Source organism: Caloenas nicobarica, chromosome 19 (assembly GCF_036013445.1).
Source record: "Caloenas nicobarica isolate bCalNic1 chromosome 19, bCalNic1.hap1, whole genome shotgun sequence".
NCBI lineage: Eukaryota > Metazoa > Chordata > Aves > Columbiformes > Columbidae > Caloenas > Caloenas nicobarica.
This window is the reverse complement of record NC_088263.1, coordinates 3,391,904-3,418,036: the sequence shown is the minus strand read 5'-3', so window position 1 is coordinate 3,418,036 and position 26,133 is coordinate 3,391,904. Positions and strand designations below refer to the sequence as shown.

Genomic DNA, 26,133 nt, shown 5'->3' with positions numbered 1-26,133 from the left:
TAAGTCTAAATGGCAACACATCTCTACTGATGGCTCCTGCCAAGTCCTCCCTAAACCCCGCCAAGGCCAGCGAAGGGTGGGCTGCTGCTCCGTGGCAGGGAGCAAATATGCAACAAGCCTTCTCCGGAGAAGGGAGCCCCTTCCAGACGGATATTGGCTGCCATCTGAGCTTACTTATCCTAAATCAATCACTGAGCAGCTCCTGAGGTTGGCAATAGGCAGCGGGCCCTTTTAATCAGAGATAGCAGCTATCAAGAAAGATGATATAACTTTTCCCAAGTGCAATAAAGTCACAGATTTTCCAGGTAACGATAACAGGCTCCTGTAAAAGCACAATTAAAATGAGTTTGGAGAAGATGAACCCCACAGCAGCAAAACACCTTGTTTTAGGCCTGACCTTGGAGTGTTTGGTGCAAAAGGCACATTGAGCAACCCGCAACCCGCTGTGAATTCTGCTAAAACATAGGAATGAAGCAACATTTCAGAGAATCGGACCCCTTCTTGGGCTCACTTGTGATACCCTCACCTTCCCTAAAAGCCTCTTCCCTTTTGTCCCGGAGCTGTGCAGAAACTGCCGGGCTCCAGGATGCCGCGCATCACATCGCCCGCTCGCTCTCCCCCTGCTTCTCACTTTCACTCCCATTGGTTTCATGTTCCGTTTCCCATGCGGAAAAGCCTTTATGCTTATCCAGCCCAGCAGCAGGGTTTATCCTGGTTCCACCCACTGGGACTTTCCTAGCTTCCTTCAGCACAGTGAAAGGGGTGGGGGGAAAAAGCCAGACAGAGGCAGGCAGCACCTCGGGGAGCCCGGGGAGCAACCGTGCTCTTTCCCTGAGCTAGGTTTCTATTGTAGGCGGTGCATTCCTTGGGAGGGAGGGTGTGCGTGTGTCGGTGCCTTCCCACACTCCGGGCAGCTCTTATTTAATGAGGGTCTCCATGCAGGGCAGACGCCAGAAGAGATTTTTGCCGTCCTCGGTTCCCATCCAGGATCAGCGGCAGCTTGCACGCCAGACGCCGGCATGGACCGTGTGGTCGAGATAACCCCGGCGGAGGCGGCGGCTCTCGGGAGCAGCCAAGCCTCCAGGATGCACCTCGGGAAGGATTTGCGGAGGATACGGTGCGCGGTGCTGCTATGCCTGCTCTCCGTGCTGGTCCTGGCGCTGCCCATCGCCTACCTGCTGGTTGGAAACCTCCGAACCCCCAGCTCCTGCGCCGGCCAGGTAAGAGTCAGATGGACAATTTCTGTCCTGCCACCCTGCGAGGAGGAGAGAGCCGCGTCTCGTGTCTCCAGGGCTGGGTTTGGTTGGTTCTTTTATTCTCTTTATGAGTTTCTCACATTTAAGGGAATTTAAGAAACTGGCTGTTACAATTCTTCTTCCTCACCCAGAGCAAATCTGCCTGAGATAAATCTTATTATTGTTTGGTCTTTTTAACTCGTGGTTTCTGTTCCTCTTGTTGTAATTTCATTAAGGTCACAGTGCCATGCGCAGCTTCTAAAACTTTTATTGACATGCTGCAGGAAACGCTTAAGAAAAATCGCTAGTTAATGGAAATCAGCGTCTCTCCGCTGATTTCAGCCAGATTTTGACACTATAGCTCATTTGTCTTCCTTCTTTTGGGTTAACTCTGAGACTTCCCCTCCCAGTGTCCTGTTTCACAACCATCTGCTGACCACACTGCTGATGTCAGTGGGTCAGTGCTCATCGTGGGCAGAGAGCTCCAGCTCTCGTGTATTATTAATGCAATCTCCTGCAGAGATAAGATTTGGGACAATTAGCCTGACCCTAGATTTCGCATCCCAGTTTTTACTCCCCATCAAAACTTTATCCAGATCCAGGGACCTTCTTAATTCTTCTCCTTAGACAGCTAAACTCAGTTTGCTCCGAGTAATAAGCTGGCTGGTGTGGCTGCTTCTAATGCTCTTCTGTGTCACCCTATTCCTTCTTGTGCCAGACTGCAAACAAGCACCTATTTCCACTGTAAACTATTAATTCAGCAGGACTGCCCCATGCTAGAAGGATGCATATCTGCATACAGGTCTGAGGAATTATGGTTTGAATTTTAGCTTCAGGTCTGAAATTCCCCAACTAATTAGCCTGTTTGTTCTGTGCTCAGGAACAGCAAAGGAAAGCAGAGTTAGTAAGTGGCATGGAAGGCAGATTTCTAACCTTGCACACATTCAGCCTATAGATGTTTAAGCAATGACAGCTGCACCCATGGCTGTGTGCGTGCTCGTGGCTGCGCAAACATGCCAGCCCCTGTTTGACCTCAAGTCTGCACAGGCAACAACTCGTACCCAAGCGATGCCAGCTCCTGGTGCAGCATCTTTGACGTTATCTGGTTGCGCCCTCATGCACAGCTGAAAGGAGATGCAGAAGTCCTGCACGGTACCTCAGGCTGTTAAATCTGCCAATTTCTTGTATATGTGAAAGTGCATATTACTGCACTGATGCTTTTACAGCTGTACAGGCCAGCTAGAGCGGGAGCTAATGGAGAGAAGAGGCACTTTGGACAGTCTCAGCTGCATTGCTCTTTCTTCGTGTCCCCTGAGGTTGTACAGAGCAGAACAGTTCAGTTCTTAAAATGATCTTAGAGTGAAATAATAATAAAATATTAGCCTGTTTCATTGGGCTAATGCGTTCCTCACTCTTGACTCTGTTGGCAGAGTTAGCAAAGAAAAGTATTTTTGTGAGTGGGTTTGTCCTCTTAAGAGGAAAAAGCGCAACATGAGCCATTAGGTTTTTCTCCAGCCTGGGCTATGCTAGTGTGTATTTCCGTGCGTGTGCGCTGAGTTATTGGCGCGTAGTATTCCCCCAGTGATGTAACAGAGTGGTGAGTCCCGGTGAGGCAGAGTAAAGCCGTGGGCTGGCCAGCTGCCCGCGGCCGCCGTGCCAAGCCGGGGTGGAGCGCCGGGCCGCAGCTCAGCTGCATCCTGCGCCGTCTGAATTCTTTATTCACTCCGTGGGTGACTGACGGTATCACCAGTGTTGTCCAGCAACAGAGCACAGATGGGTGGGTTTGTCCACCTGTGGAGCTTTTCTGTTAATTCCGGGGTGCTCGGTCCTGCAGCTCGGCACGGCTGTAAGCTGTTTCAGTCCATGGGAACATTTCTGGGTGTAAAGGCTCTCGGGAAAATATCTTTTTGCATTTCCTTCTGCATTTGAAGTGTTAGAACTGGTTTGCTAAAGGATGCCTTCCTCATGTGCGCTGTTGATAGCCCAAATCAGGCAGAATAAGTTGGGTCCAGATGCATGTGTCAGAGGTCTCCATGGCACTGGTTTTGGGGTGCAGAAGCCCTGGGCATACTGGGAGCCAGTGAGCAGACCTGAGTTTGCACCAGGCGCGTATTCGCTTGCTGACCTTTGTGGCAGCGAGCCCGTGGGAGGAGTCCTCCTGTTGCCCCAGGACCAGAGTTCAGCCCACGCATGCCTGATTATCAAGTTCTCATGCACTGGGGACAGTCCTGGGAGGAGGGAGGGACTCAGCAGCTGAGCAGATGAGAAGCAGATGGAGTAAATTCCGGAGCACATCCTTCCTGGAGCAAGGAGGAGGAGAAGGGGAGCCAGGGAAGGTTTGTGCAACAGGGGTGCGCCTCTTCGGTTTGCCTGCGGGGTGAGGCAGTTTATCGGTCTCTGCTTCAGCGTGGGTGCGCGCTGTGTCACATTCTGCCTCTGAAAGGATGCAAACTCATCTTTTCCTCTGGAAACGACCCTTTCAGGAAAAAGCTGGGCAAGTTATGTCATCACAGCAACATGTGCGAGCCACTGGTTCACTCTCTCATGGTATAGCGCATCTTGCATGAATAATTCAAGTTTGATGATGTTTCCCTGGACACCTTCCAGGGAAAGAGAAATCTCTTTTGTACTTCAGGACAGGCCGAGGTGAGAAAACAGGGTTCTTTAAGCAATAACACATGGCTTGTGTTACTAGCAGGAAATCTATAAAAGTCTCTAGTGGTGCCCTGCCAGAGAAAGGGTCAGGACTTCTGTGCATTCTTCCCCAAAAGGAAGCCAAGTTTCAGTCTGAGTGCACAAATCTACCCAGGGAACAGCACAGCAGCCAGCAGAGCATCTCTGGCTGCCTTGGTGACCTGCTCAGCTAGCCCAGTATGGCAGAGCATCAGGTCCTGTGGCCTGGAGACGTTGGTACCTGGGCTTATTTTCATGGCACCCTTGGCATTGCAGGACCACAAGAAGAACAAAGGGAAGTTCCAAAACCTGTCCAAAGGGCTGCACATGGACCCGTGTGCCATGTCAGCCTTGCAATGGAGGAGGGAGCTGCTGCACTATGGGAGAGACTTTAAAGTCCTAGCAGCTCCACCTGGATTCCATGCAGAAGGGTGAAGCCGGGAAGCTCAGATTAGGACTGCCAGGACATGCAGAGCCAGAAGCCCTATTGGGAAAAAGAACCTGAAACGGCTTCCTGACGTGCAGGGATGCAGAAATGCCTGTGGAGGAGCAGTGAGCACTGCACCTATGCCCGGGTGCAAAACACTCCCACTGAGACCAGTTTTTACTGGCCCAGGACAAGCACCTACCAAAAACACCCAGCCCAGGCCATGCAGCATCTCTGGAGCTACCAAAATGGTGGGTGTATAAACTATATATGACCTGCAGAGGCCCTGCCTGTAAAATAGCATCTTGTACTAAAAGTGGAGTGAATGGAGGCGCTGGGGATATTTTGCTTATTAATGTCTCTGCCTGCAGTGCCAAGCTGCTTTTCCCATGTGGTTCTTTATCGGATGCCCCCGGCTCTTCCTGGAGGTGCAAGAGGCAAAATACATGAACAGGGGATGTTCAGCCCTTCTTTTTGGCTTCAGCAATATATGGATATAAATGCACTGGGGTTTTTGGACATTCTTGGCATAAAAAAAAATACAGAAGTGTTTTGCATACCACAGTCTTCAGAGTACTTAGAGCTGTCTGTCCAAGATGTCATTTGTTTGCAAGTCAGCTGTAAGGTGGGATTTTCAACACTACTCAGTGCTGATTGATCTCTCCACAGTAACCAAAGGGAAAATTGAAGCCATGCTGTGAACTTGTCAGAATCACAGCTAAGCAAGAAAGGAAAAAGAGGGAACACACTAATTGTGTAAACGTTCTATTGTCTCATGCTGCTTCACTCTCCCTCACCACCTCATCTACACCATGAATGTAGAATATCTCTGCCTATTTAGGACAAATATTACTAATACCTGACCATTGCGTAGCATTGTCTAGTGCTAAAAAATATTTTCTATAGGAGATTTAGATTGGTATCCTTATCAAGTAGCTCAATTAGGAAAAAAAAACCCCTACCTTTGCCAAGCAACAGAATAATTTCACATCTTGGAGAACCCTGCTTTATCTACTGTATCACACTATCCTTTAGCATCTGTGAATGCAGCCCCTGCATCTGGAGTTCCCATTGGGCCTTCATTGGAAACAAGTAAATTTAGGTTGTCTAACAAGTTTATCCTCAGTTTTTAGTCAAAACCATTCTGTTATTTTTGATAAAGAATCAGAATTCTTCTTGATATCCTTCCCACTTTCTCATTGCTTCTGTTTGTTTTGCAACATCCTAGTTTAAATAAAGCAGGTTAGGCTTTAAATATGCAAACAGTCCCACTGAAGTTATATGATTAAATGTAGGTTTGTGATTGATCCGTAGCTCATTGCAGTACTTGGCATCGTTAGAAAATATGTCACTTTGTAAATACGTAGGAAGTGTCACATAAATAACGGGATAAACGTATGCATATACATTTGGCCAAAAGCAAGGGGGAGTGTTTGAGGGAAATCCTCCACACCGATCCTGTGCCTCCCACCACGGGAAGGACAAAGTCACCTGGCTATGACTCTATGCCACATCAAAAATACAGTCATGTTTAGATACCACAGCAAGCACACAGGACCTTGGAGAAAGTCATTTGTCATGATGAAAAGCCCAGACACCTCAATGAGAACACAACACCATCGCCCTCCATGAGCCACACGCTCAGCTTTCACACCACCGCCCCTTCTAGACAAGGTTTCCTGCAGAGCAGCAGACCCTATGGCTGGGCTACTTATTGTGGCTGGGCTACCTATGTGTGTACGGGTGGGAAAGGGAGGGGGAAAAAAAAAAAAATTCCCTGCAGTTTTCCTTCTCCATTTTTTACCAACGCTCCAGAGGCACTATTTTAGAAATTATGGTTTTCTGCAGGAATGCATGGATGTTCACTGCTAGTGAAATATTAAAATATCTTTGGGCTTACTAGAGTCACTAGCAGTCCCAAACCCAGGCAGCCTGACTCTTCTCCCACACTCTCCTTCCCCTGGCCAATGTAAATGATCTATTTTCTACTTCTCCTATAGTTTTTGAAGTTGTGTGAGATACAGCTCCCAGCAGATAGCTCCAGCATCTACATGCTAATGCTATTTCAGCCTCTTTATTAAGCAATGTGCATCAAATCCTTAGCTGCAAGCTTATCAGTGGCCATTTACTCTATTCAATGTATTTATTGTAGCTGTCCATAAAACACACCACACCAGTATGCTCCTGACAAACGTTGTGTGATAGGAGTTCCTGACAGCCCCAACAGTCAACCCTGACCTGGCTGCAGAACCCAGACCGTCTGGTTTCTGCAACCCCACTGTTGGCACAGACCCGCAATGGACTGTGCCCTGGGGAAAGCACAGGGGATGCTCCTCACACCCCGGGGAGGTCGGATCCAGAGTCGGCATCCTGCAGCATCCCCCGGTGAGGACCCTGCTGCTTTGCAGGCTGCTGTAACAGGACCAACACCTGGCAAGAAGCCACCACCAGCCGTGCCCAAGCGTGATTCAGAAGGACCGGCCCTGGTAGGCATGTGGCAGGCAGGCAGCAGCTTCCCTTTGAGCTGCTCAACCTCAGTGTCAGAGATGTTATTGCAGCCTTTCAGTACTTAAATGGGCCTTTAAGATAGATGTAGACAGACTTTTCAGCAGCACCTGTTGCGATAGGACAAGGGGTGATGGTTTTAAACTAAAGGAGGGAGATTCAGGCTGGACATGAGGAAGGAATTGTTGGCCCTGAGGGTGGTGAGAGCCTGGCCCAGGTTGGCCAGAGAGGTGGTGGCTGAACCATCCCTGGAGACATCCCAGGCCAGGCTGGACGGGGCTCTGAGCAACCTGAGCTGGTGCAGATGTCCCTGCTCATGGCAGGGGGGGCACTGGGGGAGCTTTGATGGTCCCTTCAACCCAAACCATTGTGTGATTCTATGATTCTAACCGCTTGGCACAGCCCACGGCCATGCCCTGCTCCCATGCAAATGCCTGTTGGCACAGGGATGTTGTAAGTGTTCTGGTGTCTGGCTCTAGAACAAAATGTAAGAGGCACGCAAAGGCCAATCAGTCTGCCTTCCCTCGGTGGGGTGTCAGTGAGCCGCAGAGCTCACCCTCTGCCAGCTGCACCTTGGACCTGCTCAGATCCCTTTCACCTTCCAGTGGGCAACCCAATGCTCCAGACAGACTTAAGCAACAAACAGTCTGAAATAACACAAATGCAGAAAGAACAGGTGAAACAGCAGCTCTGTACTTGATACACCTCAGTCTTCACTGGCATTGTGGGTGCACCGAGTGCCTGCAAAGGCTCAGACCTGCTGAGTCTTGCGACAGGGAAGAATTGCTCACGTCTCTCTGTTTGCTCTGCACGGGTTGAGGGACAAGAGCATCTCTAAGCAGCAGAGGTTCTCTAGCAGTGCTGGATGGAGGCACCATCACAAAGGAGGGTTAGTGTTGGCCAGTTCACACTGACCGTTCCACCAGTCCTCCCCCAGTTAGGCGAAGGGCTTGTCAGCCTCTGAACAAGCCCGGGGTTTAACACAACCACCACCAAAGGATCCCAGGTCCTGTCCCTGGCATCTTTTCCGAGACGCAGGCGGTTTCAAACGAACAGCAGAAAACTCTTGCAATGAAGCAAAGCCCTGTCAGGGCTTGTCCTTTTACACAAAAGCTCTAGCTAAGCTTTATAATATTACTGTAGCATACTCCATTTTCTGCGATAACACAAACCAGAGCCTCCGTGGAGGTGCTGTACACCCTGGAGCCCTGAGTTAACCACTTGCAAATCTCTCTTGCAGGTCACAGATGAGAGGGGCTCTCGCTTTCTGAAGCAACGGGCAGTAACTACAGGTAAGTTTGCCAGTCCTTTCCCCCATCCTGAGCGCCTTCGTTTACCAAGGTTTTGCAATCGCTGGCGGACGCCTCCCCAACTCCCTCCGCTCTCACCACCCAAAACCTTCCCCAGCCGAACAAGCCGGGGCAGACGGAGGCAAACCTGGGCAACAAGATGCAGGGAGATAACTGGGGCCAGAGCGAAAGTGTGAACATTTCTAACCCCAGGGCTGTGCAAGCTCGCTCCTTCTAGTGCAGGCACAGACCTCCCCAGCAGCTCTCTGAGATCAGTATAACACCCTGAACGTGCAAAAACATGGATTTGGGAGCCCGTGCACACCACGCTCTCATCCGTACACACCACACCTCCGCTCACCCTCCAGCAATTTAAGACACGGACACGACGGGCCCTGTCGACACTGCAGCAGGCCTGACAAGCTCAGGCATTTGCTAAGGGATTTTATTACCTCCACAGTGTCAATAAACAATCACAGCAAATAACTCCTGACCCAAATATAAGCAGAAATGGAAAGGAGCTGCACGTTTCCTCAACCACCACTCACATCTCATTGACTTGACTAGCAGAAAATGTCCTTACACACTTTTCTCTTTTTTTCCCTCAGTTACAGATATGCTTGCCAGTGCAGAAAAGCCAAGAGCACACCTAACAGGTAATGCTTGCTCAAAAATGAAGTATTTCCCCACGGGAGTTAGAGCAGAAGTAGCAATACAATGATCTCGGTTTATATGGGTCTGATAAGATCAGGTGTTGCGCAAAACATGGGGAAAACAATCAGCTTCGCTTTGTTGACCACAACAGATTTACTGCAGCCTGTGTTTGTAGAAAAGGGCCCATGAAGGAGGTAGTTTACAGAAACTTTTCTTCTTGACACTTTTCCAAGGCATTTATTTCATTGAATGGGCAACTCTTGTAACTGAACTTACATAGGTGCCTGGTATCTCAGTGACCTGCTGAATCCCTTAGAAAAGGCAGTGGAAAAGCCCAAGAGAGCCCTCATGGATAAATGAATTGGGAAAAACTATGAGTTTTGCAGCAAAATATGACCTGATGCTTCACACAAATTCACCTACAGAGTTAAACCAGTATTTCAGGGCTGATTTCTTTCCCAGCATGTTTACTTTCCCTAATCCACGAGCTCCTCCCTAATGCCCACCCTTGGTCCCATCCCCTTTTGTATGCAGGTTGCTAGAGCTCCAAAACTGACCTGTCCTTGTTCAAAATCACATCTTTGCAAGTTTGCAAGAGCAAAAGGACCGTGTCTGCTAGTGCAAGTGTCTATGTGTCCCCTGAGCTCCCCCATGGCAGAAAGACACAGAGGCTCCCGGTGCAGCTGACTCAGAAGAGCTACCTAAGCTCAGCTCTGCCGCTGGGGACTTCCCTGGGTTGCACAAAAGTCCAGGTGCTGCAGGGAAGCACCCAACAGTTTTCTTCAAAAGTCATCAGGACCCCCACTTGCAAAACCTTCTTCACCATCATTCCTGAGCCATCTCCATGGGACGGTGCCCGTCCTCCTCAACCTGCCATTTCAGGCCACTGTTGGCCATAGCAAGGAGCATGAAAAGGAAAAAGCTAAGGGGATTTTATCACTCCTTTTCTACACAAAAATGCTACAGCCAGGCTGCTGTGCTACACTGCCAACAGGGAACTTAATTTCCATGAATTTATCTTTGACTTTTTTTATCCCAAGCATATTTTTGGTGCTATACCCTGTGGCAATGAGTTGCCAATCTTAATGGGGTGTCACAGTCAGAAAATATTTCCTGTTACTTTAAACTTGCTGCATAATAATTTCCTGGGTGACACCCTGGTCTTCTCATAAACCATGACTCGTGCATGGAAAGTGAAAAAGGAATAATTATTTTTCAGATCTTTGTTTCATTCCCCCATCTCAGGTACCTTTTTCAAAGTGAAGATGGTAAACTACAAACTCTCACTTTTAAGAAATCTCTTCCAGATCTCTATTCTCTCTGTCTTTTTCTAGTTTTAGGCACATGTATTCTGAAGGTGAGAGCACAGGAGTGAGAGGAATAACTAGCCACAGTACTTTCATGGGAAATAGCAGTAGCAGAATGACTTGATGTTTTGTTCACTGTTCCTTTATGATGAATTTTCCACCTGCTCTTGGCCTTTTTAACACACACACTGAGCATTTTGAACTTATCCAAAGTGCCCTCAAGATCTCCTCACCCAGGATGGCCATAGCTAGTGAAGAATGGCACCACCCAGCTAGGACTCTTATCCATCCCCATTCTCTCCTGTGCACCAATATATATTTGGTGCTGAATGTGCTGTGCCGTCATCCCCTCTCTGACTTATTTGGTTGCACTTTGGATCAAGATGCAGACCAACACCTATTCCTTCTTGTCACCAGCCTGTGGCACAGCTGGATGAACTACGTTGCCACAAAATGTACCCAAAAGCCGCCAAGCAACAAGGATTCTCCAGTAAGGGACTAAACCAAAAGGGATTGCAGGAAATAAGAAGAAATTTCCCATGTAAGGGATGCCAAAAATTTAGAGTGGATGGGAAAGTTGAACGAACTGTAGCAATGAATTTCTTATTAAAAGCAGATATTATTTACTTCAAGAGTTAGCGTAATAGGTGCATTTTCAGGAAGTATAGTGCAAGATATTCATGAAATAAATTAAGGACAAGTACAAAGTACAAGTGCTGCTAGAAAATGAGCATACTGGATTCAAAGGCACTTGAACATGCATTTATCCTCTTGGTCAGTATTGAAAGCATGGGAAAAATTAACTTGAAAACAGAGAGCAACAAGAGAGTGAGCTTAATCCTAAAAGGGAGGTTATAGCTGTTAAGACTTAGAGTTGCCTAACTCTACAAGTTATGAAATCATGTACTTCATTTGAGATGCCTATTAGTTATAAAAAGTGCTGTAGAATTGAGTGTCATTGACATTTTAAATGTGTCATTGTACACAAAAGAGAATATTTCACATGCAGCTTCTCTTCAGTTTTCCCCCAAAGTTCCCGAGATGGAAAACAGCCCAGGACACTTCCTGGAAATATTCTGATCTTTTCTGTTCCTTCCAATCTCAAACAAGGTTTCATCTACTACCAACTGACCCCTGTGAGGTTTTACTCCAAGCTCTTGTAAACCTTAGAGTGACCCAAATGCTACTTTAGTTTTTGCCAGGACTCAGACCAGTTCTTAGACACCCGAGAGGTAGATGAGGATGAAGGCAGACCATGAGTACTTTCATTTTCTTTTATTCCTCTCTCTCTGTGTCAGGCAAAGCTCCATTGGCTCTAAGCCTCATAGTCCTTATAATACTTCTATAATTTAGCTTGGCTTGCTATCACAATCCCCGTCTATTATTCTCCCACACTGAAATACTCTCCTCATGTACTTTGCCTCCTGGGGAAAGATCAGAAAGATTTGATACTTCAGCAGCACTGACAGGCAGGCTGAAAAAAACAAACACATTATTTTGTTGTGCTACTCAGAGAATATGCAAGAAATTGCACTCCTAACACTTTGTCTCCTTGTGGATTATTTATTGCTAGAAAAGAGGAGAAAGCAGATGCCGCTGGGAGCTGAGCACATTAGTTTTTCTGAATCTCATTTCACCCAGGATAAACCTAATGGTTATTGCCAAGAGAATGTCGAAGCTTTCCTTTACCTGCGTTCAGTTTCCCTCCCTGCCCATGCACATACATCTCTTCCCTAGATATTCAAACGAAATCAACTTTAAACATTAACTCAAGCTCATGAAAAAGGTCTCATTTCCTGCAAATCAATCTCCTCAGTCTTTCTCAGCATTTAACATGAACTTTCCAGGTCCATTTTAGTACCTGGCATAATCTTAATGCTTTTTATCCTCTTCCTTTTCACTGCCTCAGCTGCTGTTATACCACAACAATTTTATATGGCATTTAGTAAAGAACAGAAAAAACGCTTTGCAGAAAAATAAGTGCTGGGGCTTATTCTCCTAGTTGTTGTGTGGGGGAAATTAAAGCAGCAAAGGAGTGAAGTGAACAGTGCAGCAGTTCCCCGGTTCTTCCCCTGAGAACCTTGCAGCCTGGGGAGCATCTTTGGCTTGGATCAGACTAGTGCTGGGGTCTGGATTAGAGGAGCTCTGCTTGTAATTAGCTAACCACCAGACTGGGGAAAAGTCTGGAGGAAAGCTGAGGTTAACACCAAGCTTAGTGTTTTGTTCCAGCAAAGCATTTTGGAAAAAAATTTTTAAAAATTTAAATTAAAAAAAAATAAATAAAGACATAAAAATGGGCTTGAATATAATGTTTGCTTTGGAATTGGGCCTCTTGAAGCACAGTGGGATCTTCTGAGTTTTTGGTAAGATCAGATGAGACTGGTAAAGCAAAGGTAATCCTACAGCAAAAGATTTCATTGTGAACACTGCGGAAGAAAAGCTTGACACAAGGGCTAATAAAAACCCTGACATCCTTCAGAAGCAACTTGGCAGGAGGAGAAGCTCAAGTGTTTCAATGCTCAGTGACAGATCACACTGATCATTGTGGGACTTTCGCAAGCACACTACCAGCTGTCTAAGAAACATGATTGCAATCCATCTCTATTGAAGAAAACGATGCTTTCGTATTTATTACCGTCCCAAACCATTAGGTACAGGGACGGTGCCCATGTATGGCACTGCCCCAGCACTGGTTTCACTTAGGGACAAGATTTTTAATCTGTGAATGGTAAGAAATCACCCTGCACCTATAGGGTAAAGCCACGTGTATTGCTGCAGAGTGCCATGAGACTCAGCCTTTAGGAAGAACAGTCTCACCATTTGGGATCTGACCCCCACCCAGGACATCCAGTCCCAGCCCGCGCTGGCCGAGCTCTTCCAAAAGCATCCTCGCCTTTCTCTCCTGGTTGCTCAGATCTGGACACCTTCCAAAAAAATATCACTGGACAGTTGGCCTGCAGGCAATTCACCCCATTTTTCAAGCTGTAAAACAGGAACAGTTCTGTCTTAGCATTTTGGTTACTCGATTTAAATTGCTTAGCCTTCGGAGCAGAGACCTCGCGTTATGTTCAGCAGCACAGCCCCACCTGTGGCAAACTAACCCCCATGTTCTCCCTCTCTCTTCCCCCCGCAGTGAAGAAACAAGAAGTCACCAACACCCAGGGAGACCAAATGCCCATCCTGCAGTGGGAAGACAAGCGAGGCTTGGCCTTTACCAAGAACAACCTGAATTATTCCAGCAACGCACTGGTGATACCTGTGTCCGGAGACTACTACGTCTATGCTCAGGTCACTTTCCGAGGGTCCATTGAAAGTAAAACCAATTCTGTCACTGGGATCATCACCAAAGTCACTGATAGTTACCCCGAACCCACCCAGCTGCTGACCGGCACCAAGACCCTCAGTGAAAAGGCAAACAGCTGGTTCCAGCCCATTTATTTGGGTGCCGTGGTCTCCTTAGAAGTAGGAGACAAGCTCATGGTTAACGTCAGCGACATCAAGCTGGTGGATTACACTAAGGAGCACAAAACTTTCTTTGGTGCCTTTTTACTGTAGGTCCCTGGCAGCAGCCGGGGGGTTTCCTTCAGGGCCCTGGTGGGACCTCGCTGGCTTTGTGGGTGCGTGTTGGGGTGCGATCCCTGTGCTGTGATCCCTCTCCTGTCCTGTCCGTCCCCTGCAGCTCCCTGCTAAGGGTAGGGAAAGCTGGAGCTGCAGGCTGAATTGAAACCACCAACTCCTGCCCCACCAAAAAAAAAAAAAAAAAAAGTCACATCATAAGAAAAAACATATTTTTAAAAGTAAAAACTGAGAGTTCTTCAAAACTCTGTAAGCTACAAAGGAACAGTTTATACCCGTGTTAGGAATACTGGGCTTGAATATTGCAGCCAGGCGAATTCCACCTCTAATGTACAATTTCTTCTACTCAAATAAGAGTTTTGAACTTTCTTCAGCACTTCCAGTATAGTTTTGCATGACCCTTCTTCAGATTCTTGGTTCTAAAAGGTAATTACTTTTCACCATTTCCTTACTAATAGATTAGCTCAGTACTTTGCACTAACATAACGCTCAGATTAATCATTAACAGTTTAATTAAACCCTTCCAACTTCCCTGTAGATTAAAAGTATATCTTGTATTTGGCAGAAGCTACTTGAAAGTTCTTTTTCCCCAAGAATTTGTTAACAGTTCTTCAAGTCAATATACAGCCTCAAAACTTTATGTAAAATTTCTAGGAAACACACGCAAACACTTTCTGTTTCAGCGTGGAAGTGGAATCTCTTCACCAGGTGCTAACATTAGGAAAAACAGCAAAGACAAGGCAGAGAGAGACACACAGCAGAATTTTTTCACTTTTTAGATCAACCACTGAAGTTTTGAGAGAAAACCTCTGCAGTATTCTGCTTTCCGTTATATTTAATGCAGAGCAAGGGCAACTGAAGGAATTGTTGTCTTGATGCTCCCCCTTGTAACCATTGCCAATGCCGCTGCGGTCCCCTAAGCAGAGGAGACACCCCAGCCGATGTCTGGGTGAAGGCTGGCAACCAGTAGTCCCTACACAAGGTCTAAAGACCCAAAGAAACAATCATGGTGTGCCACAGCCAGGTGAGGAACTCAGGAGTGTTCAGCTTCTCACCTTGCACTTATTTACTTTCATAGACCTTACTATCTCTCAAGGAAATTCCCCAGTTTTCCTTCTCCTCCCACAACAAATACATCACGGACGATGACTCAAGTCATGTGCTCATAGATTCAGACTTTAAACTGCCAGGAGGTCTCACACGTGAGCGCCTACCACCCAACCATTATTCTGCAATGACCAGGCTTCACTCTCTGCAACTCTGCAGCTCTTGCAGAGCACTATGTAAAGCAGTTTGGGTGACTGCACACAAAAAATAGTGGTAAATCTCATAAAGGGAAGACTTAAAAGTGATCTGTCCAGGACAGGTGATTCTCAGCAACTAGGTAGGAATGCTTCTGAGAAGTGGTGTATAGGATGAATTTGGTTTATCCTTGGAGAAAAGCGGAGTGCCAATTCTAGCTGTCCTGAGACAGTTACAGAAGTTCAGAAAGCTCTTTATTTCTACAAATGAGATGATGTAGCATTCTTCTGAGGCCATAATACAATCCTGATAGGCTTGTATAGAAAATTTCCATTTAAAAATGTATTTAAAGTCATCATCACTTATTGCCTGGTGTGCTGAATGATGGTAAATATGAGTCTGGGGGAGAGCAGTGGTGAATGCAGTATCTGGCACACACAAAAAAGCCTTCTATGTGTTATACAGATGCATATATTTTTGTATATTCCATAGTTGTTCTAGGAAGCCCATTGGCAATAATGAGCCTTTTCTAGCACAAGGCAAATACTTCGTGCCCACCGCACACCAACAATAAATATCACAAGCAAAATTTTGCCTGCTGCGGCTCCATCACAGACATGACTCTCTTGATCCATTATCCATGGCACAAAAATATTTAGTGTAGTCCAGTTAGAGCCAGCTTTTGCACCCCATCACACACACCAGCTTTTAGCACACTAGCACATTTTATATGACATAAAGTAATATATCTGGCATTACTTGTTTTAAAGTGGTGCGGGCATATTCATCCACACTTCTACCCTAGTGGAAATTCTCTCTTTCTCCCTTTTTCCCCCTGCCTCTCAGTGCTAATAGTGTTTCTGTAATAGTGACCAGTAAACATACGTAGTATGCAGGGGCTGATTCTGACCCCGTTGTGTATCAGATATTCCTCCACAGAGGTCAATGGCATGAAGTCAGAGTAAAGCCACTTAAGTGAGACAGAGGTCAAGCTTAGAGGGAAATATCTCAAACAGACCACCCAAGCTGTGGATTCTTAGATTTTTTCTGAAGCTTAATAGGGACAAGAAGTGTTCTCAGAAATTTGTGTTTATTGCATTAGAAATTAGAATTAACATAAATCATTTCTGGAGATGTGAAAATGCATGTGCATCAGCATTTTCAATTGAATTAGAAGGTGATGAAATCTGGTCACGTGAACAAGTGACCTTTCAGCCTGTGGTCAAACTGAAAATATGTTTTGGTTTGGGTGGATGTGAAACCAAAACAGTTATAAGAAAAAATCCAAGCTGGAGAAAAAGGGTGAAATAGGCAGCTCATGCTAATTGAGTTTAAAATACATGATTTCTGTTTTTCACCCTTACACTTCTCAGGAGAAAGAAAAAAACAACAAAAAACCCCACACTTTTCAGAATAAAACCATTGGTAAAAAAGTAACAGATTTTTTGTTTTATATTAAGTCTAATCTAAAATATTTTAGTTCTTAAGAATTCTCTTCTTCCCTAATCTCTTTGACCCCCAGAAAACTAACACTAAATATAACCCAAATTCATAAATAGGTTCACGTACCTACCACTTCGTTTCCCCTTAAAAACTAAGTATTGGTAAATAAGCATTAACTTTTTCTCTGTATACATACAGAAGTAAATTTAGATCAAACTATAAGGCTCACAGCCCCGATCTTGCCAACATACACTTGTGCTGTATTTAGTCCCGACTATGTGGCTAAAAGGGTATAATTCATTTTAAAAGCAAGCTCAGTTTTCCAATTTGGTGTATGGGATGAGTAAAATCTACACAGCTCAAATTAAAAGTGGATGAAATAATTTACCTGTATTTACCCTCAATTAAATCATTATGGGAACAACTCTCCAAACAAAGGAGCACTCACATGGCCCATCTTCAGCACATGAATGTTGGCAGGATTAGGGTCTAGACGCGTAAAGTTGAAAGTTATGTTCCTTAGCAAAAAATAACCCAAGCGATGAAAAGGATGCTGCTGATATTTCAAAGGAATCTCATTTTTCACTTCTGTATTATATAACTGACCACACTGTGCTTTGTTGTATTTCTCTCCTGAGTGGCCCATCATTTCAGATGAGAAGTGAGGAGAAAATTCATTCTTTAGAAGAATCAGAAAAATGTCAAGAATATTTGCCCAGATCTGGGTATTAGATACTAGTATGGCATTTTGCTATTGTAATGTATTTTAATATAAGTGATTGTATATTGTTTTGTGCTTCGGTACTGATGTGTGTCTTTACCAGCAGAACTGACTTAGCTTCTTGTTTCCAAGTTTTATAATAATAAAAATTCAAGTTAACTGATATGACAACTGCTGATCCTGGTCCCCTTCCAAAAACACCAGCCAAAGAGCACACCTAAGAACAATCAGCTAATACAACCAGATAACGCTGATGTACAAGAAATCTATTTTATTGTGTGTTAGTGTGTGAATGATTGTTATTTCATGCACGGTTAGAGGTGCCTCACCGGAGTGAACTCAGATTCAGACTTTCCCCCAGGGACTGATGGAGACTTGCATTTCAAAAAGCAAAACACAAAGGTTGAGCAGATTTGCTTTTTTAGTCCCTTTTCCCCTTTGCAGCATGGAGAACAGCTGATTCCCTCTTTTTTTTTTGTTATTTCTTAATCTATTTTGAAGAAAGTTCTCTGGAAAAGCAGTGCTCATCAGAAACTGCATTGCAGATGGACCGATGCTCCTGGCGGAGCACCCCAGGGAGATAGGACCCACAGTATCAATAACCGGGCAAAAAGTCAGATTTGCCCTTTCTACAACCATATGTGAGACCACCTGGGAACTCGGTGTTTCCAGCTGCTCAGCTCCCATCTGCCAGGCACAACCCAGCTAGGAAATTTTGGCCAGATGAGGGTCAAAGTCTTGTTTGAAGGCAGCAGAGCTCTGGGCATCCTGAGCCCTCTTCTACCATGAGCTTTGCTGTCTTTATACCTTCAGCACAACAGCAGCATCCACTGGATATGTATTTCTTATCTTGGGTGGTGTTATCTTGAATTCCTCCACTGCCAAGAATGCAAATTCTTTCCACTAGCAGAATTGAGAAACATTCTCCCATTGGGCATATTATTTTGTATTTCCACAATTTGCTGTTTTCCTGGCTTCAAGCCAGAGTGTCATATTTAAATTGTTTCAGAAGAGGTTTCTGGTTAAGGGCTCTATGTTCTGGATCAAGGAATGTTTTCACTTGAAAACCCTGAAGGGACATCTGTTTAACCTAATTTCCATCCACTTGCAAATATCCAAGATGCTTCATTAGGCTGTGGGTGGCAGCCTCTGCAGACCAGACAAGGGTTAATTAGGCAGTAATCAGATAACTTTTTCTCTATAACACTTTTTTTTTAATCCAATAGCTACCTCATGTTTAAAATAACAGCAAAAGCAAATAATATTTTTAATATTATTATTATTATTTTCTGTTTAAACTTAAGCAGAATTCACTTGTTTTATTGCCATTTTACTCTGTGCTTTGCACATATCGGGTAACAGCTTGAGTTAACATCTACTTTGTGGTCTAAATACACTGGCATATACAGTCCCTCCACCTGAGCATTTTGCTTCATTTTGCCTACTGTTAATCATACAGGTGTCTACTCTTAATAATTTTCTAGTCTCCCTCTCTAGTGGGATGGAGGAAAAGATGCACATTTCTGACAGGCTGCACATGCCAGGGAAGGTGGGGATAGAGATGCTTCTCTTCAAGGCTGCAGAGGGATGTATATAGTATTTTTCTAGCTAAATACAAGAAAGATGATGATACCAGCACTCAGTGAGAGTGAAAATAGCTCTGCACTCACTTTCACAGACTGCTGGATAAAGCCGCCCAGCTACAGCCTGGACAGAATCCCCATAGGGCTTAGTGTTAATAAATATATACGTGAGAACATATCTCGAGGGAAGGCAGAACCTCACTTCCATGTGATGAAGTTGTTGCTCCAGCCGCATCTGCCACTTGCCAGCTTTGTTCTTGCATGAACACCCCTTGTCCAAGCTGGGGACAAGTTCAGTGTCACAGTTAACACCTCCAGCTTTTGGGAAGAGCTTTGAGTTCACTCTGGCAGGGCATGGAGACTTTTTCTCCTAAACATCTCACAGGATGGGGGCACAAGCTGAGATGAAGTGACCTGCACTCACAGGAAGGTCCTATGCTATAAAAATTTCAGCTCATAGGCAAAATTCATTTTACCTTATAAGTATTATTGCTAAATCCTTTGGAGCAGCATGAAAGACATTGCCTGAGAAGTTATAACCTGGTTTATTAAGCACCTAGTTTATTAAGTCAGGGGTGTTTGGGTTTTTTTCTGAATTATGAACTGGACTAGATTTCCAGATGCTCTCATTCTTGCACAAATCAAGCTATGTTCTTTCTTTGACTGTAGAGTTTTATATTAAAACGTCAAAAAAGGCACTGAAAAAAGTTTGCTGCATATTTATTGGTACTGTACATATAAACACCTTAATTTTATGTAAGAGAAAGTGTAAAAATCATGGTATAAAGTTTAGATCTATTATACTTAACAGCTATTCCTTTTAGAAACTAGCTTTAACACCTTCTGGGAATGAAGCTTATAAATAGCTCTTTAAAACATACTTTGTGTCTTAAAGCGAAAAATAAAAGCATTTGATTAATATTTATTCCTGAGTCTGTCTTTATTCTAATAAGTACCCAGCAAGTGCTCATATTTACAACTGGGAAGGGGAGACCATTTACCTGGGCCAAAGTGGCTGAAGTGTGCTGTGTGTTGCGTGTTATATATGTTCTTTCAGATGTGTAAGAGGGGTTTTTTTTTTAATATATAAGCTGTTATTCACATGCACAATACACAGAAAATTATAAATCCTAACACTTCAAGAACAGTGAACTTAAGCCCTATTCACAAAGGCTTTAATTAGAGAATTTTGTTCCAGTGGCATATGATTGAGTACTAGGACTGTAATTTTAAATTCCACGCAGATTTAAATTTTTTTCTCTAGATGTAGCCGAATCTCACCTTCATTTTTAAGGATGCCTAACTCCCACTGACAGGACTCCCTCCCTGCCTCCCCAAAAAATAACAATCAAGGCATCCCAAAGATGATGTACCTTGCATTAGAATTAAAAATTCCCATTCAATTGCCTTCTGCTCAGCAATACTAAGTTTATTTAGTAAAACCTCATTGTGTTCTGATTTTTCTTTAGAATTTCAGAACACTGGAGCAGAACAGCATTTTTTGATTCAGAAAATAAGACTTTTTGTGGACTAACTAAATTCCTAAGTCTTGCAATAGGATCTATTTGACCAACCCCACAAATCGCTATTTCTGTAAGAGCACCAAAGGGAAAAAATAATTCTGTTTTCTACAGTAATTAATTTTGTTCATGGGCATCAGCTAGAATTACAGAGGTGGCTCCACCTGCAGTCTGCAAGTCAGGTGTCAGTCTGGCTCCTTCTAAAGTCTAACAGAGACGGGTCAACTCTCAGGTGCCATCTCTCTTTCTCTGTTAATTCCATAGAGCTTAGAAACTTCTCAGCGCAGGGGATCACAGCCTGAACTCCATTTTTGAGCTGGACAGGTGTCCATTTGGGTGGGCAGTGGTCCCCAGAACTGGCAGCTCAGCGTTGCCCAGAATCAGAGCCTGCATGGCTGTTCTTCAGCAACCAACACAAAGATTTCAGGTTTCCCCCTTCTCTCGCTGCCTTATTGGATGAGAATCAACTCTCTAGTTAAACACGAGAGCACTGTCCTATATGCCAGGAGGGGAAAGAGGTTAATAATTCCCTCCTGATGGTCCAGACAGTTGATTACCACAAAGGTACGCAAATATCTCCTCGAGTTCTGAGTTGATCTTTGCGGACAAGATATAGAGGCACACTTCAGCATGCAGAGACCAAAGTGGAAGAGATCTATTAAGACATCACCTAGCAAACAGCTGCCAGGGCATGGTTAGCTGTGAAATCACACAAAATAGATGCTTGACGCCTCCCTTTTCTCATCAGTGCCTGAAAGCAAAGGATGAAAACCAACATGCTTTCAAAGATATGGTGAGCAGCAAGCGCTGCTGGTGCCCCAGCCCTTCAGCAAGACGACTTCACTTTTTGAAGAAAAGGAAGTGGGACATCTGCATGTAAATCAGGGGAATCTCTAGAACAAAAACAAGGAGATATGAAACAACTTTTTGCTATAGCAGTGAGATTGTTCCTTTTTGCTACCAAATTATCCGGTGAGAAGGTAGGAAAGGCACTACAGCATGTGGAAAACTCCAGTGTCTGTGTACAAATCTCTTGGCCCACTGAAACCAGACAGTCCCGAGGGTTCTGCTACCACAACCTTATGCATGGTGGTGTCTCATCAGTTTACCTTCAGGGGTCATCCCTTTATATTTCTTTAATAGAACAGGTGAGGTAAAGAGGACTGAAAAGGACCTTTTCTTTACCCATCAGCTACAGCTAATTCTGACATAGGCTAAAAGCATAGGCCTAATCTCCTGTATATCACATCATTACTGACCCTCTACAGTCATAAACTAGACTTGGATGCTTATTCATTGGGCATGTTCTGTTGCGCAAATCTGCTATTCCTTACCCCGCCATCTAAATTACAATCTCATTTCCAAGAAGGTGTTGATGCATCCATTCAAAGCCAAGAGCATAGCCACAAACCATTTCTTTTGCAAGCATAGTTTACCATGGGAGTCTTTCCTTGCCTCAGCAGGGCATCATCAGCTTGTCCTTTTAGGCTGTAATTGTAGCAATAACAGAATTCTTTAAATAGGTTTTACTTTATTTATTCTTGTGGAAGGCTCGCGAGACACAGCTGAGCAAAGCCCCACTATTTTTAGGGCGACTATGTTGGGTAAAGAAGAAGGCTGCCACTGGGAATTTTCATGTCACTTCTTCCCAGAAAAGTTTTATTGTATCACAGAGTGGATCTCCTACATGATAACGTTAACTACCATGCTACACCAGCACCCGCTCTATACTTTCTGGAAAATCCCAGAGGAAGGCGCGCACACCGTGCGCTCGGCTGCAGCGAGTCAGCTGTGACAGCGGTGCCACCGATGCCCTGCAGACAGGCAGCAGGGGCTGCTCCACCTGCTCTCCCGTATTTTCTGTAACCCATGTCAGGTCACCGCACACCCAGACAAAGGGAAACAGGACACCGGGCAGGTTACTGGGCCACCCCAACTCCAGCAGTTGTGGGCTACATCATTTCTCCACCCTCCCTTTAAGCCAGGACACAACGCTAAGACTGTCTTGATCTCATAATTAATGGCTTTATGCCCATCTGCTGGTAGGCTAAGAAGCTCGCTGATAACTTCCCAAGTCAGGGCTGTGGCACCTCACAATATTCTCTGCTCTCCAGCCCCTTTACTATCCCTACAGAAGGATCTGTAACCCCAACTCCAAAGGTTCCTCTGCTCCCACACAGGACACCTTTCCCTTTGCAGTAAAGAATACAAATTAGACTATTCTACCTTCATTGTACATTTAGGCCTACCCTATACAGTGGAAACAAATCAAGGTTCATTCATTTAGGTTTATTTTTACACAGCTTAGAAATCAGCAGAAGACTAAGAACTTACAACTCATGCTTCACAAAGCACTCATCTAGCCCTCTGAAGGGCTCCCATAGCCTTTATTGGCCTCAGAAATTACCACCCCAGCATCTGGGAATATCACAGCTTCAGTGGCTTTCCCAGGTTGTGGGCAAGCAACTCTCTGCAACTCAAAAGGTTAAAAAAATGCAGGAATATTTTAATCTATTACAAGTACAGTACTGTCAGTGGGTGGTGCATTCAGCTCAGGATTCATCTCCAAAAAAACCACTTTGGCAAAACAAGAGGTTGGTGTGAGGAGACAGCAGCGTCAACGGAAGTTCTTGGGAAAGGTTTTTCCACTCAAAACCAAGATTTGTTTCCAACATCCCTGGGGACAGACAGGGTCATAACAACGCTGGTTCCTCTAGCACAGTCATCCCTTACCAAAAGGCCTGACCACGCTCCAGAGGGGCTCTCAGAGCCCCCAACCCTTCCTCCAAGAGCTGTGCCCCTGGAAAGGGATTTATCTGGGCTGGAGCTTTCTATGTGACAGGAATCACAGGAGCCAAGAGCATCACTAAGTCTACAGGCAACTGGAAAGCACGCATTGGAGTAAGGTCCAGGATAGAACCATTTCACAGCCCAGTCTCGCCTCTCCCCTGGTCTCCAGGGGAAGAAGCTCATGCCAAGAGAGCTGGCATGAACCACAGGGTGCTCTGCCCAGGCTTCGAGAGGTACATTGGCTGCACCATGTCTCCATGTGCCAAGGGGTCCAGACAGAGCCCACACCTCCCAATAGACACGTTTGCACCAATACAAGCCATGCTGCCAGTCAGTAACCCAGACAGAGCATCCTCCCAATAAATCAAAGACTGAAGAGACCCTTGAAGACATATGGAACATACTAAAGTATCAGACCAACAGTCTGTTGAGGCCAGTTCTTGAACAATAGTGGTAGAAGATGCTCTTCAGAGAGAACACAGGAGTGTTTCTTTTCCCTCCTATCCTGTTGCATCCACACTCACATCTGTCATAGCAATGGTTTCAGAGGGTACATTCACACCTATTCCTTTTAGTATTAAACTCACAAGTAACAGCTCCATTAACAGATTAACCACTTTTTAAACTATTCAGTATTATTTGTTCAGTTTTCTGTAGCAGATTCCTTAAGTTCTCTACTCACTGTGTAAGAGCACTCTTACCTGTTCCAACCTGATGATGAGAACAGCCCTTGAGCCTGGGGCTGTGGCACTCACCTGGACCACAGGAAGCACGACATCAGTCTAGTCTGGGGCAGGTTCTCCTTCTTGGCTGAAGTTTCGGAACATGACACTTGTGTGTCAGCATCCGTGTTTCCTGCTGTTCATCATCCAGCAACCTGTACCACATGAAAGAAACCTCATCAGAAGACACAATCACACCCTCTCTCCCTCACATACAGACACAATGGCCAGCCTGTGTGTTGTCTTGGCTACAAGACTGGGCTGGAGCCACAGCAATTAGCACGGATTCTAATAACCCACAGGCTTGCTGCACCACATGAGGCCACTCTCCAGCAAACAGAGATCTCCCTACTAGGGCCTTCTGTCAAAGGGGCTACTGGAACATCTTTCATCAAAGAGGTTATGTGTAAGTGTGAGCATCAGACCCTAATTTAGAAAAAAAAAAAAAAAAAAAAATATATATATATATATATATATATATCTATATATCTATATATATATATATCTATCTATCTATCTATCTATCTCACTGAGCAAGTGTTATTTCTTTTTACCCTGCCATTGCCCCATTCTTATATGTCATAAAACTCTCATCTATGAGACAGGGAAAAAACAGAGATCAGTCAGGATATTGCTGGCTTGTCACTGCTTGCCCTTTTATAGGCTTTCCCATCTGGCTTTCAGCAAAACATAGTATTTCTCATTTTCTTTCCCTATTTCCCCCATTCACTTTGGGACAGGCAGTCAGAGATGGAATCCCACCCTGCATTTCTTTGAGAGCAATGCTCCAGGTGCTGGAGTGTGGCAGAAGGCTGATATCAGCCTTCCCACACAGCTAGGACTTACAAGGAATTTCAGAAATCACATCAATAGGCTTAGAATGACATCTCCTCACTCACTCTGTAGTCATCACTATCAATTACTTATGAGGACAGGGACCAGAGAAAGTCCTTGGCTAAAGCAGCAAAGTGCTAACTCAACTCAGATTCACATACAACAGGAGACATCACACAAACATGAGCCTGAACTATTGCACTACTTGAATGAGTTTCATTACCCAGGTACTTAAAGGAGCTAAAACTAAGTAGCTAAAAAAACCAACCAAACAAACAAAAAAACCCCACACAACACAAACACCTACTATAAGCAGTTAGGCTCCCTCAGTTTCCCTTACAACCACCCCAAATTACACATTATGTCTCATTTTCCCCTCCATACCTTCAGGGAAGCAGCACATCCAGACACCTAAACACCACTACACACCAAAGCACCTACCACAGCCCTACAACAACCCACCCCCAACACAGCCACCTTCCTTTCCCACTCCCCGTTTTATCTTCCCCTCCAATGCAGTACACCTGCAGGAGCAGAGCAAGGCAGGGCTAATGGAATCAATTAGCTCTCATTAACACCTCCTTGATCAAAACAGGTGCAAGCCACTCTGGCAGCCCACCTGCATGTGTCACTGCCCTGGGAGGACTTCCCCAGCTGAACACAGGCCCTGCCTGGGTCTCTCTGTACTGCACTCTCCTCTTCAGGAAAATACAGCTGTCAACGAAACCACACCAAAATGCTTGAGCTCTGCCTTGGTGCTTTCTAGAGTCTTCTGAGATGTTTAGGATTCCTCTCCCCCCCTGCATGAGCCCAGCCTCCAAGCCACAGCCAGGTTTCCATTCCTGGAATTGCTGTGCCTGCACATTTGCTTTGATTTGGTTGTGGTGAAGAAGAACTTGCCATCAGGCTTCTGCACCTTCCTTGCAAATGGTTCCCTGATCCCCATCCACAGATGTCAAAAGTCTCTTCTATCATGAGTGAACTCCATATGCTCAAGAAGAAGCTGAAGCATGTCCAAAGAAGGGAACGGAGCTGGGGAAGGGGCTGGAGCACAAGTGTGATGGGAGCGGCTGAGGGAGCTGGGGGTTCAGCTGGAGAACAGGAGCTGAGGGGAGACCTTCTGATCTCTGACCTGCCTGAAAGGAGCTTGGAGCCAGGGGGGGTCGGGCTCTGCTCCCCAGGAACAAGCGCCAGGACCAGAGGAAACGGCCTCAAGTTGCGCCAGGGGAGGTTGGGGTTGGATCTGGGGAACAATTTCTTCCCCAAAGGGCTGTGGGGCATTGGAACAGGCTGCCCAGGGCAGTGCTGGAGTCACCATCCCTGAAGCAAGTTAAAAGATGCAGAGGTGAGGTTCTTATGGACATGGTTTAAAGATGGACTGGGCAGTGTGAAGTTAATGGTAGGACTCAATAATTTTAAAGGTCTTTTCCGACCTAAACAACTCTATGATTCTACAATTTACTGCTTACTTCAGAGAAAATATTATTTGCAATTTCCTTTGTTTTCTCTGTCTTTACAGCTTTTCCTTTATGTATTCAAGGACCTAAATCAGCACTCTGTAATACAGCCAAACATCAGTGTCCTATACACGACAAATCGAATTAGTCATCAA

General features: G+C 45.1%; 1 protein-coding gene and 1 long non-coding RNA gene across 2 annotated transcripts in view; one reads left to right on the top strand and one right to left on the bottom strand.

Annotated features, from left to right (window-relative positions):
- Positions 1 to 26,133, bottom strand: part of LOC135996569 (uncharacterized) — a 131,536-nt gene that overhangs the window by 66,470 nt on the left and 38,933 nt on the right. Inside the window, exon 2 of the long non-coding RNA XR_010607281.1 lies at positions 23,721 to 23,842. This is a non-coding gene — a long non-coding RNA (uncharacterized LOC135996569). The remainder of the gene's footprint in view (positions 1 to 23,720; positions 23,843 to 26,133) is intronic.
- TNFSF15 (TNF superfamily member 15) lies at positions 983 to 13,797 on the top strand. Its single transcript, XM_065648723.1, has 4 exons — positions 983 to 1,220; positions 8,081 to 8,132; positions 8,738 to 8,785; positions 13,224 to 13,797. Exons 1-4 carry the CDS (start codon positions 1,020 to 1,022, stop codon positions 13,643 to 13,645), a joined length of 723 nt encoding a protein of 240 aa, XP_065504795.1. The 5' UTR covers positions 983 to 1,019; the 3' UTR covers positions 13,646 to 13,797.

Coding starts and splice junctions, on each gene's coding strand:
- TNFSF15 (XM_065648723.1), top strand. CDS start 1,020: ATGGACCGTGTGGTCGAGATAACCCCGGCGGAGGCGGCGGCTCTCGGG. Junction 1,221..8,080: donor CCAGCTCCTGCGCCGGCCAG/GTAAGAGTCAGA, acceptor TCTCTCTTGCAG/GTCACAGATGAGAGGGGCTC. Junction 8,133..8,737: donor GCAACGGGCAGTAACTACAG/GTAAGTTTGCCA, acceptor TTTTTCCCTCAG/TTACAGATATGCTTGCCAGT.